The sequence below is a fragment of the Staurois parvus genome, unplaced genomic scaffold, assembly GCF_062004578.1.
Source record: "Staurois parvus isolate SC_StPar_1 unplaced genomic scaffold, SC_StPar_1.0 ptg000101l, whole genome shotgun sequence".
Taxonomy (NCBI): Eukaryota; Metazoa; Chordata; class Amphibia; order Anura; family Ranidae; genus Staurois; species Staurois parvus.
The window spans coordinates 1,217,180-1,240,901 of record NW_028317897.1 but is presented as its reverse complement, the minus strand read 5'-3'; the positions used below and the strand labels follow the sequence as shown (position 1 = coordinate 1,240,901).

General features: G+C 44.2%; 1 protein-coding gene across 1 annotated transcript in view; it reads left to right on the top strand.

Moving 5' to 3' along the window:
- Window positions 1–6,145: 6,145 nt before the first annotated feature.
- LOC149467783 (uncharacterized) overlaps window positions 6,146–23,722 on the top strand; it is a 46,527-nt gene continuing 28,950 nt past the window's right edge. Inside the window, exons 1-5 of the mRNA XM_089671214.1 lie at window positions 6,146–6,193; window positions 6,390–6,499; window positions 6,613–6,857; window positions 6,988–7,346; window positions 10,758–10,835. Coding sequence (XP_089527340.1) covers window positions 6,146–6,193; window positions 6,390–6,499; window positions 6,613–6,857; window positions 6,988–7,346; window positions 10,758–10,835 — 840 coding nt within the window. The remainder of the gene's footprint in view (window positions 6,194–6,389; window positions 6,500–6,612; window positions 6,858–6,987; window positions 7,347–10,757; window positions 10,836–23,722) is intronic.

The window sequence follows — 23,722 nt, the reverse complement described above, 5'->3', positions numbered from 1 at the left end:
AGCGCTGCATTTTGTTTACATATTTCTCACACACATCATGGGTATATGTGGCATCACACCCCAAAACACATTCTGTTACTTTTTCAGAAAGGGGGGATACCACATGTGTTAGATTTTCTGGGAGCCTAGCTGCGTACGGGGGCCCAAAATCCAATAAGCACCTTCAGGCTTTCAAAGGGTGTATCTTACTCATTTGATTTTCTGACTACCTATCACAGTTTCAGAGGCAATAAAATGCCAGGAAAATACAAATATCACCCCAAAATAACCCATTTTTGGAAAGTGGACACTCCAAGGTATTTGACAAGTGGCATGGTGAGTATTTTGCAGATCTCATTTTTTGCTACAAGGTTTTGCAAAATGAAAAAAGAAAATAACAAAATGCATTTTCATTTTCTTTCTTCAAATAAAAGAAACCCAGTAAAATTCCACCAAAAGTTATATAAATTTAATTTAGTTACAGTGTTGCATGACTGAGCAATTGCCAGTTAAGGTAGGGCAGTGCTGAATAGCAAAAAAAATGCCCTGGTCATGAAGAGTGTAAAACCTTTCAGAGGTAAAGTGAAACTTCACTCTCTCAATCGACATTGACTATATTTAATGCTTATGCTGGTAGCATTGGTAATAGGTGAGAAGGTATATTATATTTACTCATTTTAAACTTTTTTTTTACATTTCTTCAGTTACTTCCTAGGCAAATTATATCATACATCCCAGTAGTCTTTAGGAGGGGAGGAGGGGTTTTCTCAACTAAGCACACACTCCTGCCTGAGCTAAGGACAGATGGATTCCAGGCAGTGCTACATGAATCATCTGCCCTTACTCAAGAAGACTAGTATGGCGGCTATAAGGAACACTGTGGCTGGCCCACACTGGTCTGGTAAAAATGGGACTGCTGTGGCAGTGATCAGAAACACTGTTACTGGCTTACACAGGTCTAGTGACACTGTACAAGTGCGGCAGTGATCAGTAATACTGTTACTGACTTACACTGCTCTGATGACACTGGGCTTGGTGTGGCAGTGATCAGGAACACTATTTCTGGCTGCACTGGTCTGGGGACACTGTGACTAGTGTGGTGATGGTCAGGGACACTGTTTCAGGCTACATTGGTCTGGCAACATTGTGACTGGTGCTGCAGTGATTAGGGACACTGTAACTGGCTGCATTGGTGTGGTGACATTGTACCACTGTGGCTAGAGATCAGGGAATCTGGCTGCCTGCACTTGCATACAGTGTCATCAGAGCAGACAACCAGTGTCCCTGATCACTAACCACAGCTATACACTGTCACCACAGCACTGCTTTACTGTCAGCTTTTTTTTTCTATTTACACACCGAATGCTTCCTACAGTGCCAAATTGGAAACTCATGTTGCAGTCTTTGATTACAAGTGTGATTGCTGTGATTGGTCACAGCAATCACATGGTACAGAAGGACACAGTGATCACAGAGCGAACACAAGCAGCGAGAACAGAGAGAAGCCACCCAATTAATTTAATACAGTAACTGGATAACATGTGGTTCACTTCCAAAGTGAGCAAAGTGAAGAAATCCTTGGTTGTCTGCAGGGTCACCAGAACTAGCGTCCCTACTGAAAGATTTTCTCTCCATTCCTGTTCTGGTGACAACCCAAAATTCAAGATTTTCTTTCATTTTCATGTTTGGCGATAACAGTTACCAGGACAAAATGTTTGCCTTTAGCAGTACTTTAAAGCTGGGTTCATGCTGTTGCACTGTGGTAACAGGCAGTTTTGTGTGTTGGTGTGCTGTGGTGCCATTCATTCTTAAAGTGGAGCTCCACCCAAAAGGGGAAATTCCGCTTTAAAGACTGGTCCCCCGCTCCCCAATAAGGCTTGGCACCTTTGGGGAGCGGGTACCCAAAATTGACAGGTATCCACTCCCACTTCCGCTGCGATTGACTAGGACAGTAGTCTTCTAGGACACGTGACAGTCCCAGAAGACTACAGGACCGCTCTGAAAGTGCAGTGCTACGGGCTGTGACAGCTTGTGCCCACACTGAGGATGCCAGCGCTGGTTACACCAGATGTCCGGTGAAACGGGCTGCGGGAAGGACACCGTGGGACCGAGGGACAGGTGAGTGACTGTTTTTTAAAAGTCAGCAGCTACAGTTTTTGTAGCTGCTTTTATTTTTTTCACAGTGTGACTGGAACTCCACCTTAGCACCCTACCAATGTATTTGCATTGCAGCACACTACTTTCCATAGTAAGGAACTGCCACGCATTGAGGTGTGCTGCATTAGAAAAAATAGTGCATACTCGTTGTTTGATGTGTGTTGGTACACTGATGCCTGTTCACACCATTACGGGTGTTATGCAATGTGGTGCCATTTTTTCTGAATTGCCAACTATCGTGCATTGCAGAGCTGCCAAAAATGCTGCATGCACCTTCTGTGGTGTTCTAGTGTGCGTTAGGCAGTCCATTCAAATAGACTGCCTTAGGACTGGTTTGCACCATAGAAACGCAGTCTGGATTTGTTCCATATGCGTTTCTGTATTTGACACATTTCGTTGAATTTTTGATGCGTTCCAGTTAATTTCCCCCCTCTTTTTCTCCAACCTTAATAAGGACATGTGCATTCCGGTGTGGTTTTTGAGTGTTTAGATGCGTTGAAGTGCAATTTTGGTGCGTTTTTTATGTGTTTTACTGTGTTCCAGTACAGTTCAGTGCAGAAAAAAATGCAGCATGTTCTACTTTTTTTTCTGGATCTGGACCGCACTGGAACTGACCACACTGGTGTGAACGATGCCATTGGAAACCATGTAAACTACTATCAACTAGTTTTTGATGCAGAAAAAAAAACGCACTGGACTGCATGTGGTGTGAACTAGTGTACGTTGCCTTTTTTTGCAGCACATCACAGTCCACATCTTGCATTACAGTTGTGTAGCACAGATGCGATTGAGTGCGTTACTGAAACACTCAATAATACAGTTATTTTGCCCAGCTAGGATTGTCACATTTTTAGTTCTACTGTAGAAGATTGCATGAAGAAACATCACTGAAGACTCCTCTAGGTATTCCATAGTGCAATCACTTCCCTTGAATGTGGCTGGAGGGAACTAAAAAAATTATGTCCTTTGTAGGTGATGGAATACTAATTAATTCATTAATAGGAGACAGGTTTAGCCTGTTCAGCTGGGTGATGTGTTTCCTATAGACTCAGCTTGGTTGTGCTCTCCCAGGAGAGGAAGGAGTGATTACTGCTGGCTGCTGGATCTCCTGGTAATTTGAATGTGTGTGATAGCGAAAGTTCTATGGCTGGAATATTGCAGATTTAGGGCTCATGTACACTGCAGCTGATAAACTGATGTTCAGGAGCTGTTCAGCGTTTTTTCAGCAGCCCCTGAACTCTCCCTAATGGTTTCCTATGTGTCAACGTACACATAGTCATTTACAGTTGCATTTTTTTTGAATGCACCAAACTTGCTTTCAGGAGTAGATTATACCGGTCTTTCAAACGCCAAACACTTGTAAGCATGGTTAACCACATTTATCAGCGTTTGCATTTAGAAGCGTTTTTTCATCATCAGAAATTCATGCAAAGCATTTTCCATGTATTAAAATAGACCCGGTACACCAGCACAGTCAGTTCCAGGTTTCGCGTGAAGGAAAAAATGGTAGAACATGCTGCATTATGGTCATGATGGGATCGATAGTGAATACAACCAGAAAAGACAGGTCATCTCAACACATACTACTTTCTCTGCTTCTGCTCTCTATATGTCTCTCAAAATGGCTGAAATACATATTTACTATTTTTCAGTGCATTCTGAGCATTTGGGAAGGTCTCTTGAGGTTATCTTTTTAAAGATGCTTCTAAATGTAAACGCGGTATGCAAACACAGCTAAACTGACGTTTTTAAACCAATGTTTTCCAGCAGTCAGTCTCCATCGTTCAGAAGAGTTTTCCAAATGCCCCGTGTACATGAGCCCTTATCACTACGTCCTCATGCACACTGGATGTTTTGGTGGTTTTTTTTCTACAGCCAGTAAACTCCCCAGCATGCTCTTCCATGAGTCCATGCACACACAGGCTGTAATCAGCATTTATTTTGGCTGGAAAAACCCCCATAACTAGTGGGTTTCTAGAGGAGTCTTCTAGCTGTAAAAACACTCTAATGTGGCAAACCAGCATTTTTGGATGATTTTTTGTATAAAAAACTTCAGCTAAACGCTAATGCAAAAATGCTGAAAAACTCACGTTTTCAACTTGATTTTACACAGCTAACGCTACCGGTGTCATTAAAACTAAGCAATGAGCTGAACAATCTATAACGTAGTATGAATGACATGAGTTCATTGGGGTACTGAAACATAGTTGCATTAGCTGTTTGTAGATTTTGATTAGAGACAATTTTCATGTTTCCTTTTAACAAATAATAATAATGAAAATAACATTTTGTATAAAAAAAACAAAACAGTATTTATTTGAATAAACATCATTAGGAATTATGGCACTCTGATCCTCTAGCACAATACACTCCAATAAAAGCCAAAACAGGAACCCAGCAGCAAACTCTCCCTTGAAATAATCTGACAATGTTGGCATTTGTAAAGCGTTTGCCTTAGGCTCCGTTCACACCAGTGCGATTTCAGATGTCACTTTGAGTCACACACAGTCAAATGACAATAGAAATCACATTGTTTTCATGCGTGCTCTTTCATGTTAAAGCAGCTCCGCACCGTGCGATTTTTTTGGAAAAGGTTAATAAATAATGTGAAACTTTCAGTTAAAAATCTCTGCACAACACTTCAAAACAATCCAACACCACTATCCCAATATATTAAACCAGATTGAATCGTACCTGTGCAGTTTAGGTGTGAACTGGTCCTTAATGCTGTACTACCCTAGGTTCACACCTAAGCGTTTTCCACAGCATTTTGCAGAAGTGCACTACAGTCCGTGTAACATGATTTCCTATGGGACAGGTTCACATCTCTGCGTTTTCACCCGATGCATTTTTTTTGGAAAGGGTCAGGGACTTTTTTGAATGCTAAAAGTTGCAATGGAAATGCTGCAAAAAAGCATGTAGTGCGTTTTTGCTGTGTTTTTGATGCGTTTTGCATTTTAAATCTGCCTAGCAACACATTAAATAAAAATGCACTGCAGAAATGGATCAAATGCAAACTGCATAGGTGTGAACATAGCCTTAGCCTGGGTTCACACTGATGTGGTGCAGAATTTGCAGTGGTATCTGTACAAATTCCGCATCACAATCGCACCCCTTTCATGAGAACTGCTGCGGGTGAGTATGTTAACACCACCCCAAAATTGGTCTGCAAAATGTGGTGTGATGTGCAGAATCGGATCGCATGGCTGTGAATACCCATGCGATCCGATTCTAGTGCGGACCAAAAAAAGGCTCCTGCACCTTTTTGATGCGGTGAAATTTGAGCGGTGCAGTTCCTGTGCGAATCTCATGTGATCTGCTGCCCCTCACAAGTGTGAACCCAGGCTGAGGCTTGATTCACACCTGTGGTTTTTGCTATTGATTTTTTCCCTTTTCGTCTTTCAGGACAGCACCTTGAGAGACCTCGGCTCCTTCCCACCTGAGGAAACACCTCCACCCTAAATAAAAAGTCTATGCTCCCCTCCGACCTCAGTTCTGGTGTCTCCTCCAGTGGAGAGACATCTTGAGGAAGCTCTCAAGGTGCTGTCAGGGGACAGTGTGCCTAAAGCCTGGAGTGAGTCCAGGGCCGGAGAACCGGCTGTGGGGACTCGATGCAGCGGGGATTGAAGGCTGGAGTGCTGGCTGCGATACTCCCCTGGTGGGCTGCAGGGCAGGAGTGTGATCCCTGGGTGACAGGGCAGGAACACTAACCTGCCGGTCGCCCCCGACCCCCTCCGGTGAGTTGCCGATGTCGGGGCGGCCTCGGTGGGATCCAGTGAGGATCGGGGAGGAGTTCCGCTCCTTCCCACGCTGGCGGTCAGTGGAGCTTGCCGGGCCAGATGTCGGGAGTCGGCAATTCTAGCGGAAGGGGCGGGGCTTCTCCCAGGGTTCGTGGCTTCCAATTCCGGCCGCGGCCCTATACACCGGGGCCGGCGGAGAAGATGACGGTGCGTGGCAGAACGGAGCCTGGGGGATAAGCTTCCGCTGAAGGCGACCACCCTCCTGGAGAATGTCGGGCGCAGAGGCACCAGGTGAGGCCTGCACCAGCCAGACCCAGGTAAGGTGACTTAGAGGAGTCCTCCCCTACCTGTGGGCCCCTAGCTCCTGGGGTATTCCCGGACCTTCTGGTGGTCAGAGGGTTTTGGTCGGGGGGGGACCTGTCAGGAGGTGTTAGGCCCTGCCAGGGAAGAGAGGGGGGGTAGAACAAGTGCCCTGTGGGTGATAGGCTCTTTTTGCATCCTTTTGTCTTTCAGGGCAAGGCCCGAGAAAAACTTAAGCATCAGGAACCTAGGCGGAATGTCCGTCCTGTAAAACGGTTCTCAAGTAGTCATGGAAGAAGGTTCTCTGGGCCCTGTATTGTGGGGTTAGTGAAAGAAGAGAGGCCAGAACAGGGTAACCTGGTCAGGCCGGTGAGGCAGCTGACCAGTACCTTTTGACTCGTTTAAAAACTTAATGGAAAGTTTAGCCATTCCCCAGGTGGCCCCGTGGCCCGTCAACTATTCGGAGCAGGGAGCTCCCCGAGACAGGGGAAGAGGAACCTTCCTTGGACTCTCAGTCAGAGGAGGAGTCAGCAGGGGAGGGCCCTTCAGAAGACCCCAGGGGTCCCTCCCAGTATAAGTTATCCTTGGAGGAAGTAGACGACCTCTTAGGGGCGATCTATGAGACACTGGACATTAAGGAAGAGGTTAAAACTCTATCCTTACATGATCAAATGTACCAGGGTATGGAGGAGCAGAAGCATAGTGTATTTCCAGTGTATAAGGTGTCGGTGGACACCATTAAAAAGGAATGGCAGGACCCTGAGAAGAAGCCCCTTTTTCTTTTTTTTTTTTTTTTTTTTTTTTTCTAAAGTGCTTAAGCGGAGGTTTCCTTTCAGTGAAGACCCGGGGGTCTTATGGAACAAAAACCCTAAGCTGGAAGCAGCTTTTTCCCAGACTGCCAGGAAAGTGGATTTGGCATTCGAGGACATGAGGGTTTTGCTAGACCTATTGGACAGGAGAGCTGAATCCCTCCTTAAAAAGGCGTGGGATTCAACCCTGTCAAATTTGAAGCCCGTCATGGCCACAACTGTTGTAGCCAGGAACACGGAGTACTGGCTGACACAGCTACAAGCCTATATTGTGGCCAACTCCCCCAAAGATAAGATCCTGGCATCATTTGAGACATTACTGCAGGAAGTGGGGTACATCGCGGATGCACCCGCAGAATCGGTGAGATTGGGGGCTAGGTCAGCGGTTCTAACCAACTCAGCCGGAGGGCCCTGTGGCTTAAAACGTGGCAGGGAGACCTCACGTCTAAAATTAAATTGTGTGGCATCCCCTTCTCTGGTGATCTCTTGTTTGGACCAGGCTTAGAGTCTGTCTTGGACCGTACAGCGGACAGGAAAAAGTCCTTCCCCCTGAAGCGAAAGTTGCAGGATGTGGGGGCCAGGAGATTTCGTCCCCCAAAAAAGACAGAGCCTTAGGATGGAGGGACAGAGGAGGACTTGGTGGCAGAGAGGGAGGGGCAAAGGAGGGGCGATTTTTTTTTTTTTTTTTTTTTTTTTTTTTTTTTTTTTTTTTTTTTTCTTCCCGTCCTGAACAGCCCCAGAAGCCGCGATGACTCGGTATCCACCCCCCCATCCCCCCCCCCAGTGGGAGGAAGATTGGCAGCCTTCCTCCCACAGTGGGAAGCGGAGGTCTCCAGCCCTTTCATCCTGGACACCATAAGGAGGGGTTACCAACTAGAATTCACGAGACCACCGCCAGAAAGATTGTTTATGACGAGCCTGCCCAAGTGTCCTCTAAGGGCCTCAGCCTTGCTAGACTCTCTTCGGGACTTAGAGGCACAGAAAGTGGTAGTAAAAGTCCCCAAAGCAGACGTGGGAAAGGGGTTCTATTCCCACGTTTTTGTGGTTCAAAAACCATCGGGGGCCTACAGACTAATCTTGAACCTGAGACACCTAAACGAGTCCATACGGTACAGGAGATTCTGCATGGACTCAAACTTTATTATCAGAGCGCTCCTCCCACCAGGGGCCTTCATGGCCTCTATCGACTTGAAGGATGCATACCTACATGTGCCCATCGCAGAAGCTTCCCAGCGTTTCCTCAGGTTAGCAGTTCGGAGCATAGCAGGGACGCACCATCTTCAGTTCTGAGCCTTGCCATTCGGATTCTCCTCCTCTCCAAGAATTTTCACCAAGGTGCTGGCTGAGGTGTTGGTTCCCATTCAGCTAAGAGGAATAGTGGTAGTAGCTTACTTGGATGACCTGCTCCTATTTGCAGGCTCGGAAGTCCAGCTGAGGCGGAACGTTGCGACAGTGAGGAGACATCTGGAGAGCCTGGGTTGGCTATTGAACCTGGACAAATCCTGCCTGGTCCCCTCCCAGAGAATGACCTATTTGGGGTACATTCTACATTCCACAGGACAGAAGACCTTGCTAACCTCAGAAAAACTCGCCAAGCTAGATGGAGGGATCAGGCTGTTGCTGGGGAGCCACGGCGGAAACTGTGACGCAGGTCATGTCAGTGTTGGGACTGTTGACTTCGTCCATCCCGGCAGTTCAGTGGGCAGGATTGCACCTTCGTCCCCTCCAACTTTTTATTCTAAGGGTCTGGGATAGACAGGTACGGTCCTTAGATACCCGGATTTCCCCCCCCCCAGTGTAAAAAGATACCTGTGGTGGTGGAGAAAGATGGCCAATGTGACTCAAGGACTGTTATGGAGTTTTCCGGTGGTCTGGGAGGTCACGACAGATGCCAGCGCCCAAGGTTGGAGGGCCCAAGGTTGGGGAGTTGGTCATTCAGGGAGAGTGGTCCCCAGGAGAAGAAAAGGAATCCTCAAATTGGAGGGAGTTGAGAGCGATATTGGAAGCTCTCTGCTCTTTCCAGAGCAGGATTGGGGGCCAGCATGTCCACGTCCTGACGGACAATGCGACAGCTGTAGCCTATATAAACAGGCAGGGTGGAACAAGGAGAAGGTCGCTCTGGTCCCTGGCAGCAGTGGTTTTGTCTGAAAGAAACCTTGCCTCCTTATCTGCTGTCCACGTAAAAGGAGAATTGAATCAGATAGCTGACTATCTGAGCAGAAGACAGCTCAGAGAGTCAGAATGGGCCCTAAATGGAGAGGTGTACCAGGCCATTGTAAAGAGGTGGGGATCCCCAGACATAAACCTCTTCGCGTCAGGGAGAAACAACAAGGTCCCCCCCCCCCCCGGTTGCCCTGCTGTCAGTGGTATTGAGTTGAAGTTCAGGACGGAGAATACTTCACTCATCCTGATCGCTCCGTATTGGCCCCAGAGGGCGTGGTTCGCAACACTGAGGGCCTTAGCCACTCTGCCGTCCTCGATGTTGCCTCCACGGAGAGATTTACTGGCACAGGGCCCGGGCTCATGTCCCAGGGTGGGGAAGCTGAAACTGACAGCCTGGTTTCTGAGCAACAACTTCTGTTAGCGAAGGGGCTCTCAGCCAGACTGGTGGCTACGCTCCTGGCTAGCAGAAAAGCAGAAACCCAAGCCATTTATGGGAAGCTGTGGGGTTGCTTTAGAAAATGGTGCTTCAGGGCCTCAGTAGATACCCGCAGCCTGGTGTCAGTCCTGGAATTTCTGCAGGCAGGGGTCGATAGGGGGCTTTCGAGCAGCACACTCGAGCCAGATTTCGGCTCTGTGTGTTTCTGGAAGCCTCTTTAGCCATAGAAGCACTGGTAATCAGGTTCTTTAGATTCCTGACAAGACAGAGACCTCCTGGGAGTGGGCCATTTCTAATGTGGGATCTGACTAAGGTACTTAGGGTATTGATGGAGCCCCCATTTGAGCCCTTGGGGTCCTGTTTGCTAAGGGATCTCACGCTGAAAACGGTATTTTTGGTGGCCGTTACCACAGCAAGGAGGCTATGCGAACTGGAAGCACTGTCAGTCAGGACTCCCTTCTTGAAAATTTTTCCAGACAGGGTGGTGTTTAGAACTGACCCATCCTTCATTCCGAAGGTGGCCCAAAAGTTTCAGAGGGAACAAGATATTGTGTTGCCCTCATTCTTTTCCTGACTCGGTAGGGGAAAATCAGGAGAAATTTCATTTGTTAGACGTTAGAAGGTGCGTGCTACTTTACCTTGAAAGGACTTAAGGATTTAGAAGCACAGAATCACTTTGTTTCCTTTGCAGGGATGAGAAAAGGGAAAAGAGCTTCTAGGAGAACAGTTGCTAGATGGATAAGACTGGCAATTGAGCAAGCATACCGAGCAGAAGGGTTAGAGGTCCCGGAGGGAATCGGGGCACATTCCACCTGGGCCATAGCAACTACTCAAGCCGAGCTGGGAGGCTTCCCCAGGACAAATTTGTAGGGCAGCAACTGGTCCAGTTTCAGAACGTTTGTAAAGCATTACAGACTTGACCTGGTCTCGGTGCAAGAGCAGGCCTTTGGACATAAGGTACTGCAAGCGGTCAGCCCACCCGAGGGGTAAGTACTCTCTTATCCTCTCAAGGTGCTGTCCTGAAAGACGAAAGGGGAAAAAATGAAGTTATTCTTACGGTAACGCCTTTTCCAGTAGTCTTTCAGGACAGCACCAATTGCCCACCCTTGTGTTACTGTATATTCTAGGAGATGTCTTATTTTGGTCATGTTATCTCATGTTATGTCTTCCCAGGTGACCGGAGGTACGGATCGAGAACTGAGGTCGGAGGGGAGCATACCCTTTTTATTTAGGGTGGAGGTGTTTCCCCAGGTGGGGAGGAGCCGAGGTCTCTCAAGGTGCTGTCCTGAAAGACTACTGGAAAAGGCGTTACCGTAAGTGTAACTTAATTTTTCTTTTATTTAATGCCTTTTGCATTGTGCTTTGCATTTTTGTACCGCATTTTGCTCCCCCCCCCCCCCCCCCCCCAAGTGGAAAATGTTTTGTTGCTGGGCAGAAAGTGCAAAATGTGATTAAAAACGCATTACATGGGTTTCAGCAGCATCTCCATTGAACTCTATTGTAGCAAAAATGCTGTTTTTTTGTGTTTTTAAAAAAAAAAAAAAAAAAAGTCCCTGACCCTTTCCAAAACTGCAGCAGCTCAAAAAAGCATTGATGTGAACATCTCCCATAGGAAACCATGTTGAATGGACTGCAGTGCATTTCTGCAAGAATCAGTAAACACATTGGTGTGAACCAGGGCTTAGACCCCAAACCAAAAACACAATCTATTGCAGCTTACCAATCATTGGATGTAGAGGTTGCATCAGTTTTCTTCTTTTGCCTTTTTCCTTCTGCTGTAAACCTGGTGATCTGGCAAATAACACACCTCCTGTATCAGTGAAACACAACTCTGGAGGAATGAGCACAGGAGCCATGGCAGTATTGTCAGTCTAGGGGGAAGGAAGTGTTAAATGCACCAGCAGATTTTTCTGCAATAACAAAACTGAAGCCAAATTCCAGCTCACACTTTATAAACTATTACAGCAACAGGTTTTTTTTTTGGGATACATATTTTACATGAATAAATAAACGCTGATCATTTTAATCACCCCCATAAGTGTTAAAATAGTCTTTCATCCATGTAAATTAATACATTCTGCTGGAGAGCTTGTGCTTCTGAAAAACACTTACTGGCCAGATCACTGGATTGAAAGGGAACTAATGCAGCCATCACATCTAAGAATTGGTAAACTGCAATATAGTACATGTTTCCTTTTGGGTTTAATCCTGCTTTTAGGCTTTTTGTACCAATTTACAGCATTTTAGATGTACTGTTGTATTCTTTAGATTGAGTCATTCGGTTCACCAATAGATGGCAGTGTGGTTCTTTCTGATGGTTTGTCTGACCTAAAAATTCCTTTTCAGTCATTTACTGTATAATTGGGGTTGCCAACTGTGCATAAAAAATCCAGTTAGTATGACAATCAGATGCAGGCAAATTAAGGCTGGGTTTGAAAAAATAAAAATGGCCACAAAAAATGCACTTCAGCATGAACAAATTACTATATTTTCTAACATTTACATGGTACACAATTGAAAATGATATTTGGTTCTAAAATGGAGATGTTTTCTGCCTTCACTACAGTGTGACAACTAGTTTATTATTGTGATGATTTGTCTGAAACAAAATCGACCTGCTTGTGGCAAAAAAGGCTTTTTGTGTGTTTTTGGGGGGGGTGTTTTTTTTTTTTTTTTTTTTTTTCCGTGACCGTTTCTAGCACAGGGTGTTTACTTTATACCTTGTGTAATTGTAGCATATGAGAAGTGCAGAAAATTCTCAATTATCAAAACTGGAGAGTGCAAAATCTGGTGCAGCTGTGCATAATAGCCAATCGGGTTCTAACTTCAGATTGTTCAGTTAAGCTTTGACAAAAAAGAAGTTGGTAACAGGATCTCTTTGAGTGGGGCTTCTGATATTTTTGTGACATGAATGTATTACAGCAGTGTGTTCTGTAACTATTCCCATCATTCCCGGACTCTACAGGGTGTTCCGTAAGTCTGGACACATAGGAAATATCACTACACGTGTATTATCCATTTGAAGACCAAGCATTTTCTGGCACTTTTATTTACAAGTTTAACCACTTGCCCTCCAGAGGCTTTACCTCCCCCTTCCTGGCCAGGCCATTTTTTTTTTTTTTTTTTTTTCGATACAGCGCTGCGTTACTTTAACTGACAACTGCGCGGTCATGCAACGCTGCATCCAAATTTAATGTCGTTTTTTTTTTTTCCCCCCACAAATGGAGCTTTTTTCAGTGGTATTTGATCACCTCTACGGTTTTTATTTTTTGTGCTATAAACAAAAATGACAGACCATTTTGCAAAAAAAACCTATATTTTCTGCTATAAAACATATCCAGTACAACATTTTTTAAAAATCAAATTTCTTAATAAATTTAGGCCAAAATGTATTCTGCTACATGTCTTTGCTGGAAAAAAAAAATAATCCCTTAAATAAGTTATAGCATCTACAAATGGCGGTGTGTACAGTCATGGCCGAAATTGTTGGCACCCTTGATATTTCTCCAGGAAATCATGTATTTCTCACGAAACGTATTGCATTAACACATGTTTTGCTATACACATGTTTATTCCCTTTGTGTGTATTGGGACAAAACAAAAAAAGGGAGGAAAGAAAGCAAATTCGACATAATGTCACACAAACCTCCAAAAATGGGCTGGACAAAAGTATTGGCACCCTTTCACAACTGCGGATAAATAAGAATGTTACAAGCATGTGATGCTCCTGTAAACTCACCTGGGGCAAGTAACAGGTGTGGGCAATATAGAAATCACACCTGAAAGCAGATAAAAAGGAGAGACGTTCACTTAACCTTTGCATTGTGTGTCTGTCTGTGCCACACTAAGCATGGACAACAGAAAGAGGAGACGAGAACTGTCTGAGGACCTGAGAACCAAAATTGTGGCAAAATATCAACAATCTCAAGGTTACAAGTCCATCTCCAGAGAACTAGATTTGCCTTTGTCCACAGTGCGCAACATTATCAAGAAGTTTGCAACCCATGGCACTGTAGCTAATCTCCCTGGTCGTGGACGGATGAGGAAAATTGATGAAAGATTGCAACGCAGAATAGTCCGGATGGTGGATAAGCAGCCCCAAACATGTTCCAAAGACATTCAAGCTGTCCTGCAGGCTCAGGGAGCATCAGTGTCAGCGCGAACTATCCGTCGACATTTAAATGAAATGAAACGCTATGGCAGGAGACCCAGGAGGACCCCACTGCTGACACAGAGACATAAAAAAGCAAGACTACAGTTTGCCAAAATGTACTTGAGTAAGCCAAAAGCCTTCTGGGAAAACGTCTTGTGGACAGATGAGACCAAGATAGAGCTTTTCGGTAAAGCACATCATTCTACTGTTTACCGAAAACGGAATGAGGCCTACAAAGAACAAAACACAGTACCTACGGTAAAATATGATGGAGGTTCAATGATGTTTTGGGGTTGTTTTGCTGCCTCTGGCACTGGGTGCCTTGACTGTGTGCAAGGCATCATGAAATCTGAGGATTACCAAAGGATTTTGGGTCGCACTGTAGGGCCCAGTGTCAGAAAGCTGGGTTTGCGTCCAAGATCCTGGGTCTTCCAGCAGGACAATGACCCCAAACATACGTCAAAAAGCACTCAGAAATGGATGGCAAAGAAGCGCTGGAGAGTTCTGAAGTGGCCAGCAATGAGCCCAGATCTAAATCCCATTGAACACCTGTGGAGAGATCTTAAAATTGCTGTTGGGAAAAGGTGTCCTTCCAATAAGAGAGACCTGGAGCTGTTTGCAAAGGAAGAGTGGTCCAAAATTCCGGGTGAGAGGTGTCAGAAGCTTATTGATGGTTATAGGAAGCGACTGATTTCAGTTATGTTTTCCAAAGGGTGTGCAACCAAATATTAAGTTAAGGGTGCCAATACTTTTGTCCAGCCCATTTTTGGGGTTTTGTGTGACATTATGTCATATTTGCTTTTCTGCCTCTGTTTTATATTTGTTCCAATACATACAAAGGGAATAAACATGTGTATAGCAAAACATGTGTTAATGCAATACCTTTTTTGTGTGAAATACTTGATTTTCAGGAAAAATATCAAGGGTGCCAACAATTTCGGCCATGACTGTATATATACTGGAATTTTTATTTATTTTATACTAGTAATGGCGGCAATCGGTGACTTTTAGCAGGATTGCGGTGGCCATTCTGACACTGGGGGGGGGGAATAGATTAACTGCCACTGACATCCCCGGTGACACTATTACAGTGATCAGTGCTAATAAAAAGCACTGACACTGTACTAATGACACTGGGCAGGAAGGGGTTAACATCCGGGGCGATCAAAGGGTTAACTGTGCTGTTTTCCTATGTTGTCTGTGTGTGCTTTACTATGTAAGAATGCTGCTTTGTATTGCTCTGCTATGCATTTTTTTTGACCCTAGAAAAAGAAATGGCAATCGTTTGCAATTGTTTGTCACATGGTATTTGTGCAGATGTTTTTCAAATGCAATTTTTTTGGGAAAAAAAACCCACACACAATATATATCCCCTAACTTCAATCTTGTGGAATGGTGACAAACTATGATACTTAATCTCCATAGTTAACCTGTAAAAAATTTTAAAGCATCATCTGTTCAGAGCTACAGAGGAGATCTAGCATAAGGCTGGCCATACATTATACAATTATCTGCAGATTTTTGGTTTAGATTTACCAAAAACCATATAATAGGAGGACAAACCTAAAGAACACTTTCAGTTGTATCCAATTAGGCAGGCCCTTGCACTACACAGTTGAAGGTAAATCTAAAGGAAATTGGGCAGAAAATCTGCAGATAATTGTATAATGTATGGCCAGCCTTACACATTATTGCTCTCACTCTACCTTTTGCAGGGATACCTCACGTGTGCTGCGAACCCTGTTTACATATGCATGCGTGACACACATATGCGTTCATTTCTGTGTGCGAGCAGAGGGATGGGGGCGCTTTAAAAAAAAAGTCTTATTAATTTTATCTTTACTGTGTGTGTAAATTTATTTATTTATTTTTAAATATATATTCCCTTTTATTCTTAATACAAGGCATATAAACATCTCTTGTAATAGGAGTAAGAATAATAGGTCCTCTGTAACCACTTCAAGTCTGGACACTTTCACTCTCTTCCTGTCCAGGCCAATTTTTTAGCTTTCATACATGTCTGTTAGCAAGGTGTGCTATTCAGAATAAACGGCACTGCATTGCACCAATGTGTGTACTGCTGGTCACTACACCGTGATGCAAAGGTGTGAATAGACCCTAAGTGAATGTTTGTGTGTGGTGCAGTGGCAGAGAAAACACTGTCCCTACCCCCCCCCCCTGTCCACTCACAGAAATGCACACCAAACCCATAAGCAAGGGTTTTAAATAGATTCTGCATGACCCAAGATGGCTGCCAGTGTCACATGGGGTTGCAGCATCCAACTGGATCGCTTCCCAATGACCCAGGAAACCATACAAGAATATGAATTCCTTTCTCTCTGCAGTGACGAAAATCGATTGCACCTGTGTACATGTTTGTAACTATTTGATAAATTTGCTTTTTTATGTGTGGTGGTTTTTTATTTATTTTTTTTTTTTTTATTACTGGAATTACATTATCATCCTTGTAAGGCTGCACAATTTTGCTTTGAATCTAGGAGCCAGCTAAAAAAGTTGTGAGCCAGGAATTGTCATCTTGCTTACTACTATTCATGTGATCACTGATTGGCCAATTGGTGATCACATGATCGGGACCTCATACAGAGGTCCCGTACAGCTATCTGTGTCCTCCTGGACACAGCGGGCATCGGATTGCGGTGCAGCGCACTCCCAGGCAATGAATGCAGGAGGACGTTTATAAACGGCCACCCACTCCTGCACTGCTCCCGGTCGGCCGTTAATCTACATGGGCCAGATGGGAAGTGGTTAAGGAGAGATCTGGTGTCAGACCCCAAATCTCTAGTTTACCTTTTTAAAGGCAAAAGATCAAAAACATATTTGATCTTTTTGCTTTAAAAAAAAAAAAAAAAAAAAAAGTACATCTGCCTGGACCGGTAATGACATCGCTCTGGTCCTCCAAAGCCATAGAGGTGATCGGAGACCATAGTCTCTTACTGCCTCTGTGACCAGCTGGTCACTCAATCGGATTGTTTCTCGGGTGCACTGGTTGAAATGGTAAGCCTAAGGCTACATTCAGACTAGCGTATGCAGGTGGCAGAGAGGCGTTTGGGAGGCGTTTTTACCGCTTCCTAAACGCCTCGGACAATTCTGCACATTGCAGCACATGGTGCTGTTCTAAGCGTTAGCGTCGTGGCAAAACGGACGCCTCTGGTCGAGTCAGGAGGCGTTGAAGCCTCCTATTCTAGTCTATGGTGCCGCTCCGCAAACGTGGCAAAGGGGCATTTGCGGAGCGGTAACACCATTTAAGCTTCATTATAGGCGTTTGTGGGGTGTTAACACTCGGCAAATGCCTAGCAACCGCCGCTAAACCGCGCATGCAGCGTTTGCCGAGCGTTAAAAAACTCCCCGTAAACGCCGGACCAACGCTTGCCAAACGCTATAGGGGCGTTTGGCAAGCGTTGGTAAAACAGTCAAGTGTGAATGCGCCCTTAGAAACACTCGCGGTGGGTTGAGGGGAGAGTCCCCTCCTGCCGCTACTGAAAGCAATCCGTCAGCAAGTGGCTACAGCTACATGTGTATAAGTTATCACTATATAAGCTCACTAGACCTTAACCCCCTTGACTTTTTTGGGGGGATATGCTAGAGGAGAAGGTGTGCTCAACGACAATCACAGATATGAATCACCTGAAGGAACACATCATGAACGATTGTGGTCAAATTGATAGAAATATGGAGTTACTGCATCAGGTTAATGTGGATTTTGCAAAGCACATGGAACTTTGCATCACAAAGGGTGGGAATCACATTGACAATGTTGTTTAATATTTCAATGAAATAAAATGTATTGAAATGTATTAAAAATATGCATTTTCCCTAGGTGTCCAGACTTTAGGACCATCCTGTGGAAGTACGTGCAGCCTCTTATCCCTACCATACTGATACAAATACTCACACATACAATTCACAAATACGCAAACAAACATATAAGTTTAGTTTGGTCAGATTCTGATTAATTTGCCAATTTGTTTTACCCAATCCAAAAATAATCAGTAAAATGCAATCAGGAGGAGCACATTAAACCTCCTTGCAGTTGTGTCCTTGGTGGCATTTGATTCCAGGATCCAAAGCTGCAAAGCAAAAATGACAATCACTTTGCCGCCTCCACCACCATCATTATTCACAGTTCTTCTCTTGCCTAATGCCTCACTCTAAGGGTAATTTAACGCCTGATGGATTTACTGTAACCTAAAATAACTGAAAAAAAATCAACGGAGTGAGAAGCCCCTTGCACTGACTAGGGTGTTTGGTTGGAACTCTTAGATTTGGTGGCTGCATTAATTTTCTCTTTCAGGCTTTTTTTTTTTTTTCTTTTTCACTTTTTCACCAGGTGGCCTTGCCAGTAACACTCTTCCTGTCCTACAGTGACAACTCTCACTGACTAGGTCTATCAAAAAGATGTGTTGTCACCCTAGGCTACTCACCTGATTTGACCTGCAAACACCTCCCCCGTTTGCCATTTCCATAACATAGGGGGGAGTAGACTGATCACAATTGCTTGAGATTTTAGTTCAGAACAAAGAAGTAATAAAGACTCCAGACCTCTGTCAAGATCAACAGACAATGTCTGTACATGCAGATAACAGGCTACAAAACACATACAGCTGCTGTATTTGAAGATGATCTTCACTCCTACATTAAAAAAATCAAAAAAAAAATCAAAAAAAAAAAATCAGAAGCTGCAAATGTTGTAGCTGCTGACTTTTGATAATGACACCTACCTGTGCAGAGATCCAGCGGCATCCTCCCCCATGCTAGTTCTTCACTAGCCTATGGGTTCCTGATGCAGGCATCTTAACTGTGGGCAGCAAACTGTGCTAATTGCGGCCTCACAGCCGGCTGCCCACTGCGCATGCGTGAGCCGTGCTGCGCTTGATGAATGGTCCCACAGTCTTCTGGGACCTGTGACGTGCCCCAGAAGACTGAAGGGAGGAAGAGGGGGGGAAGAGAACTTACAATTGGTTCACCTAGGCGGTAGCGGGTTTCTATCAAAACTAGGTATCCCCCTAAAAAAAATATGTGGGAGGACAGCCTAAAGCAGAACTTCCCCTTTCTGCTTTAAGGACTGGTCCGTGGCAATCTATTGACTTTTTTTCTGTTCTACTATAACTTGCTACCTGTTGCTAGGATTTATTGTGCACCCATCAAACACACTAAAGTAAATGGGAGTGCGTTCCTCTACATGTTTTTAGAATTTGTCTCCGTACACCCTGAATCAGATACAATCTGTTCTTCCAGCCACCATGGTTGTGACAGCTCTTTGCCATAGTTTTCCGATATCCTAGTGACAATGTTGGTTTTTACAGTTTCTGTTTAAAGAATCCGTCTGTGAACTGTTTGCTAATGAAAGGTCGCAGGGCGATGGCCTCTGGCCTAGTGTGCTGGTCCCATCAGGTCTCCAGGCTGTGTCTGTACACTCTGCACTTGTACAAACTCATTTAAATGCAGTTTCGGATTAGAGGGGAAAAATGTTAAAAGAAGCCCTGATTAATTGGAAAGTAGCGTATCGTAAACAAGATGGTATCATTACACCAGGTTATTGCAAGAGCCAGTACCATGAGCAATGGGCAGATCATCCTTGTGCTTTGCTAATGCTATGCAAACATGAACTTCACATTGCTGCCACTTTAAAATGTTTAGGCCAAGCTAGCTTTCTGGGCAGTGCACATCTGAATCACACAGGAGCACGGTCTGCATGCCTGTGCTACTTGGTGCAATGCAATTTTTTTTTTTTTTTTTTTTCACCCATTCATTTGAATTTTAGATCACACAAAAAGTAGTGCATGCATTACTTTTCAAAAACATACCTCTCACTCGAGTTTTCAGATACTTGGGGGAGGGGGTGCCATTAATCAGGAACAGCCCCATGCATGTGCAAAACCACAGTACCATGCCATCTGGTGCAGGCAAAATGACTGCATTTGCAATCTGTATTTGAGCTGTCATTAACCAGTTCCACGCTGCCCTATAGCAGAAATACTGCTACAGGGCAACACGGGTGCACAAAATCGTGTGTGTGTGGCTTTTTTTTTTTTTTTTTTTTTTTTTTTTTTTTTTTCAATATACATGATTCTGCAGTACCGGGTAGGGGTTGCATGTGCGCCCTACCTGCACCGCCATTTGCAGCCTCAGCTGTCAATCACCGGGTCCTGGCTGGTGATTACTCGCCGGCACCAGGTGATCGCTGAGTATCTCCGACAGCGGAGAGACTAGTATGTAAACAATACACATCTCTCCCGTGTCAGCTCCTTACAGTGAAGCTCACACACACACAGCCCATATAGTGAAACCGCACACAGTTAACCCTTTGATCGCCTCAGATGTTAACCCCTTCCTGCCCAGTGCCATTAGCACAGTGTCAGTGCTTTTTATCAGCACTGATCACTGTATTGGTGTCACTGGGGATGTCAGTCCCCCCCCCCCCCCCCCCAGAATGCCCGCTATAAGTTGCTGATCGCCGCCATTACTAGTGTAGAAAAAAAAAATTCCGCCATTTGTAAACACTATAACTTTCACCAAAACCAATTACTTTACACGTATTGGGATAATTTTTTCTTTTACCAAAGACATATAGCAGAATACATTTTGGCCTAAATTTGTGACTAAATTTAGATTTTTTTTATTTTTTTTTATTTTTTTTTTTTTCTTTACTGGACATGTTTCATAGCACAAAATTGGCGGTCTTTTTTATTCATAGCAAAAAAAAATTAAAACCGCACAAGCTATTATAGTGGGAAAAAAAAAGGACGTAAATTTAATTTGGGTGTAGCATTTCATGACCGAACAATTGCCAGTTAAAGTAATGCAGTGCCGTATCTCAAAAAATGGCCTGGCCGGGAAGGGGGGGGGGGGTAAATCCTCTGGAGGGCAAGTGGTTAAGAATATATTGACACAAGCAGCAGATCGCATGCATGCCCAGTGCATTTTTCTACGTGAATGTAATGTCTATGAAACGTGCTGGCCTTGGGCCCTTGGTTTCCTTGGGGATTTTTACAGTAAACCATCGCTGCCCATACTGTATGCCAGAAGCACAGGGAATGATGTAATGTCATTCCCTAGGCTAAGGGAAACTTGCAGAGTCACAAAATATTTCTAAAATTAGGATTAGATAAGACTTGTTTGTGCACTTAGAAATGTTTAGAAAAGTCTGTTACTTTTATCTAGCCCCTGGCCAGTGGGCTTATTGCCATAAGGTTTAAACATCTTGAACTTGGAGAAAACTTAGATGGCATTATGTAGATAAGAGTTTGATCATACGTTTATTAGGTGTGCTAGATGTCATGATAGTGATGAGTAACTGGGTGTGACTCTGTTACCTCACAGAACCTTTCAGTGTTATCTAAAAGAAAGCATCTTGGAGCAGTTGAGGTAACTCCCAATCTGGGATTGTGACCAGAAGCACTGAGCATGGGTATTTAGGAGAGGCATGGAGATGATGCGATCGGAAGCCATCCAATGTGTGGGGGGACACTCTGACGCTGGGTCTTTTGCCGAAGCTGCATCGACTCATCGGTTGGTCATGCTCCGGGCTTCTCCATGATCTCCTGTGCACTGTAGTTCAATGAGGTCTCTTCCTTCCCTTTTTCCCATAGCTTTGGTAATGTATTAATTCTATGCTGCGATGCTATAAAAAGATGTTTTTCATGCTGTAATACTCACATTCCTATTGGTATGTATTTTATTATGAAGATTGTGATGACCATAAGATATATCCTCCTGTGTGATGTGTGGAGGTTTTCACAGTGCAAGAACACTGCAGTTGGGTTCTGTTATTTCTTGGGGTGCTGAGTGAATGCTGCATGATGTGCCAGGGCAGTTTTTACACTTTGTAGCAGGTCCTTCTCAAGCTTAGAAACTATGGTGTGAGTGCTGGTTTTGATTGCACCTGTGCAGTGTGTGTGATTTGCTCTTGGTTTTTATGTCCAGCCTTGCATTACAGCGGTGCACTGCGTTCTGAAGTGAACTAGCCCTTACTAATGAATGCCTCTCCTGTCAGAGCTGTAGAAGGCTAGGTTCACACTGTTGCAGGTGTGGGAAAGCGTGTAAAATGCACCTATTCCTGCAACCAAAATGCGGTGCTCTTTTGCAGATGTGTGGGGCTGCTATTCTTTCTTAATAGAACCCCAATGCATCTGAAAATGCAATGCAATGAGGTGCAAATGAACCATGCAAATTTTTTTTTTTTCCCTTCTTCCCCCTGCAGCTGCATTTTTTAAAGTGCAGAGACCTTTTTTCCCAAAGCACCCCCCCCCCCCCCCAGGTACAGCATCCTATTTATTTGAAACCTGCACACACGTGTGTGTGTGTGTGTGTGTGTGTATGTATGTATGTATATATAATTCTACATACACTTTATACAGGTCTGATAACACGCTCATCCATTAGTAAAAGAAAAGGTTTGTTTGGACCCGCTTGTACCAAACCAGTGGTCGAAAATATTGGGCTTTAAAGTTGATCAAGCATCACATATATTTTTTCACAGTAAGTATTTGTGTTAAACTGCCTACACAGGCTTTCATTCAACCTGCAGAATGAATAAAAAGATTTCTCCATCTATGCTTAAGCTGGCCATACGTGGAATGAAATTGGGCCAGTTCAGCAGGGGCCGGCAAAATTCTGATCCAAGCGTGGCTAGTGTGTTTAAACAGAAGTCGTTTTTACTGATCAACTTTTTTTTTTTTCTTTTCAAATTCTTTATTTATATGGACTTCACCGTACTCACAGAACAGTGCAAAGCATTTCCAATATAAAAGTCAAAAGTAAAGGAGTAACTACTGATCATCTTCTACTCCCCTGCCTTGTTGGTATATTTTTGCTCGTTCAGCGCTGCAGGCAACAGGCTGCAGTACTGATCTTTGTATTCTGATAGATGGGAGTCTTCTTGTTGTCAGAATACAATGACACAGTGGGGAAGATTCTTGCCAACTTCGAATGTGTGGGAGAGAGAATATGGTCAGGTGTTTTTTTTTTTTTTTTTTTTTTTTTTTTTTTTTTTTGTTTTAATTCCTCAATCAAAAAACTGGCTCATGTACAGTCAGCCTAAACCCCATGTCTGGGCTGTGCCTGCACTGCATGGATTAGCTTCTCTTCTTTTTCTCTCTAGAGGAGAGGAGAAAGGAGATGAGCTTACCCAATCCTCCCAGAAAGAGACTGGACCAGTACTCCCATGCTCCAGCAGTCTTAAATTGTGGACTGTTCCTGATGTCATCAAGCCCAAAGCAGGCTCTTATAGACCTGGAACAGTCCACCGCTTGACCGTGGGAGAGTGCTGTTTTCCAGTGGAACAAAGGATCGGGTGAGTATAAGCTTTCTCCATATCAGTAGAGAAAATGAACAGTTGACCCGTGCAGTGTGGGCACAGCCCCACTGCATGAGGAAAACCTTCTCTTTTTTTTTTTTTCCTGGAGTTTGGTTTTAAGCAGCACAGATGGAGAAATCTCCTACTGCGGCTATTGTATTCTGATAGATAACAGTGGCTGTCAGACTGGATGCATCTGCTGTTTGGCTGACCGTTTTCTGCCCAACTACTTTAATTTTTCAAGGCAAGAGCAAATGAGCCCTTATTATGACAGCCAGTACTCAACTGTGTTGTTGCAAGTACACTAATATGGCTACAATCACCCTAAGCATGCAGATAATACAAATGTAAAACCGATTCTACAAATACATAAAACATTTTAAGTGGAAGGTACGTACAGCTGCATAGAATAAAAACACTTCAGCCATACTAAAAGACAATAGAAGAGGGATCCAGCCTGTATATAGTCTAGAAGGATAAGGCCTAGAAAGATGGCTGCAGCTTGATCTGCAATGCCTCGGCTATATTTGCAGACACAAAGTTGTATCTTGCCCTTCAACCCCTTCATATTCTTTCGGTTTTCCTCCTCTGTTTCCCCCTCCAGAAGGCCATAAAATGCCTACAGCTGTGTCCTATTGTTAACATAGCTATTCTCTCTAGTACGAGGGG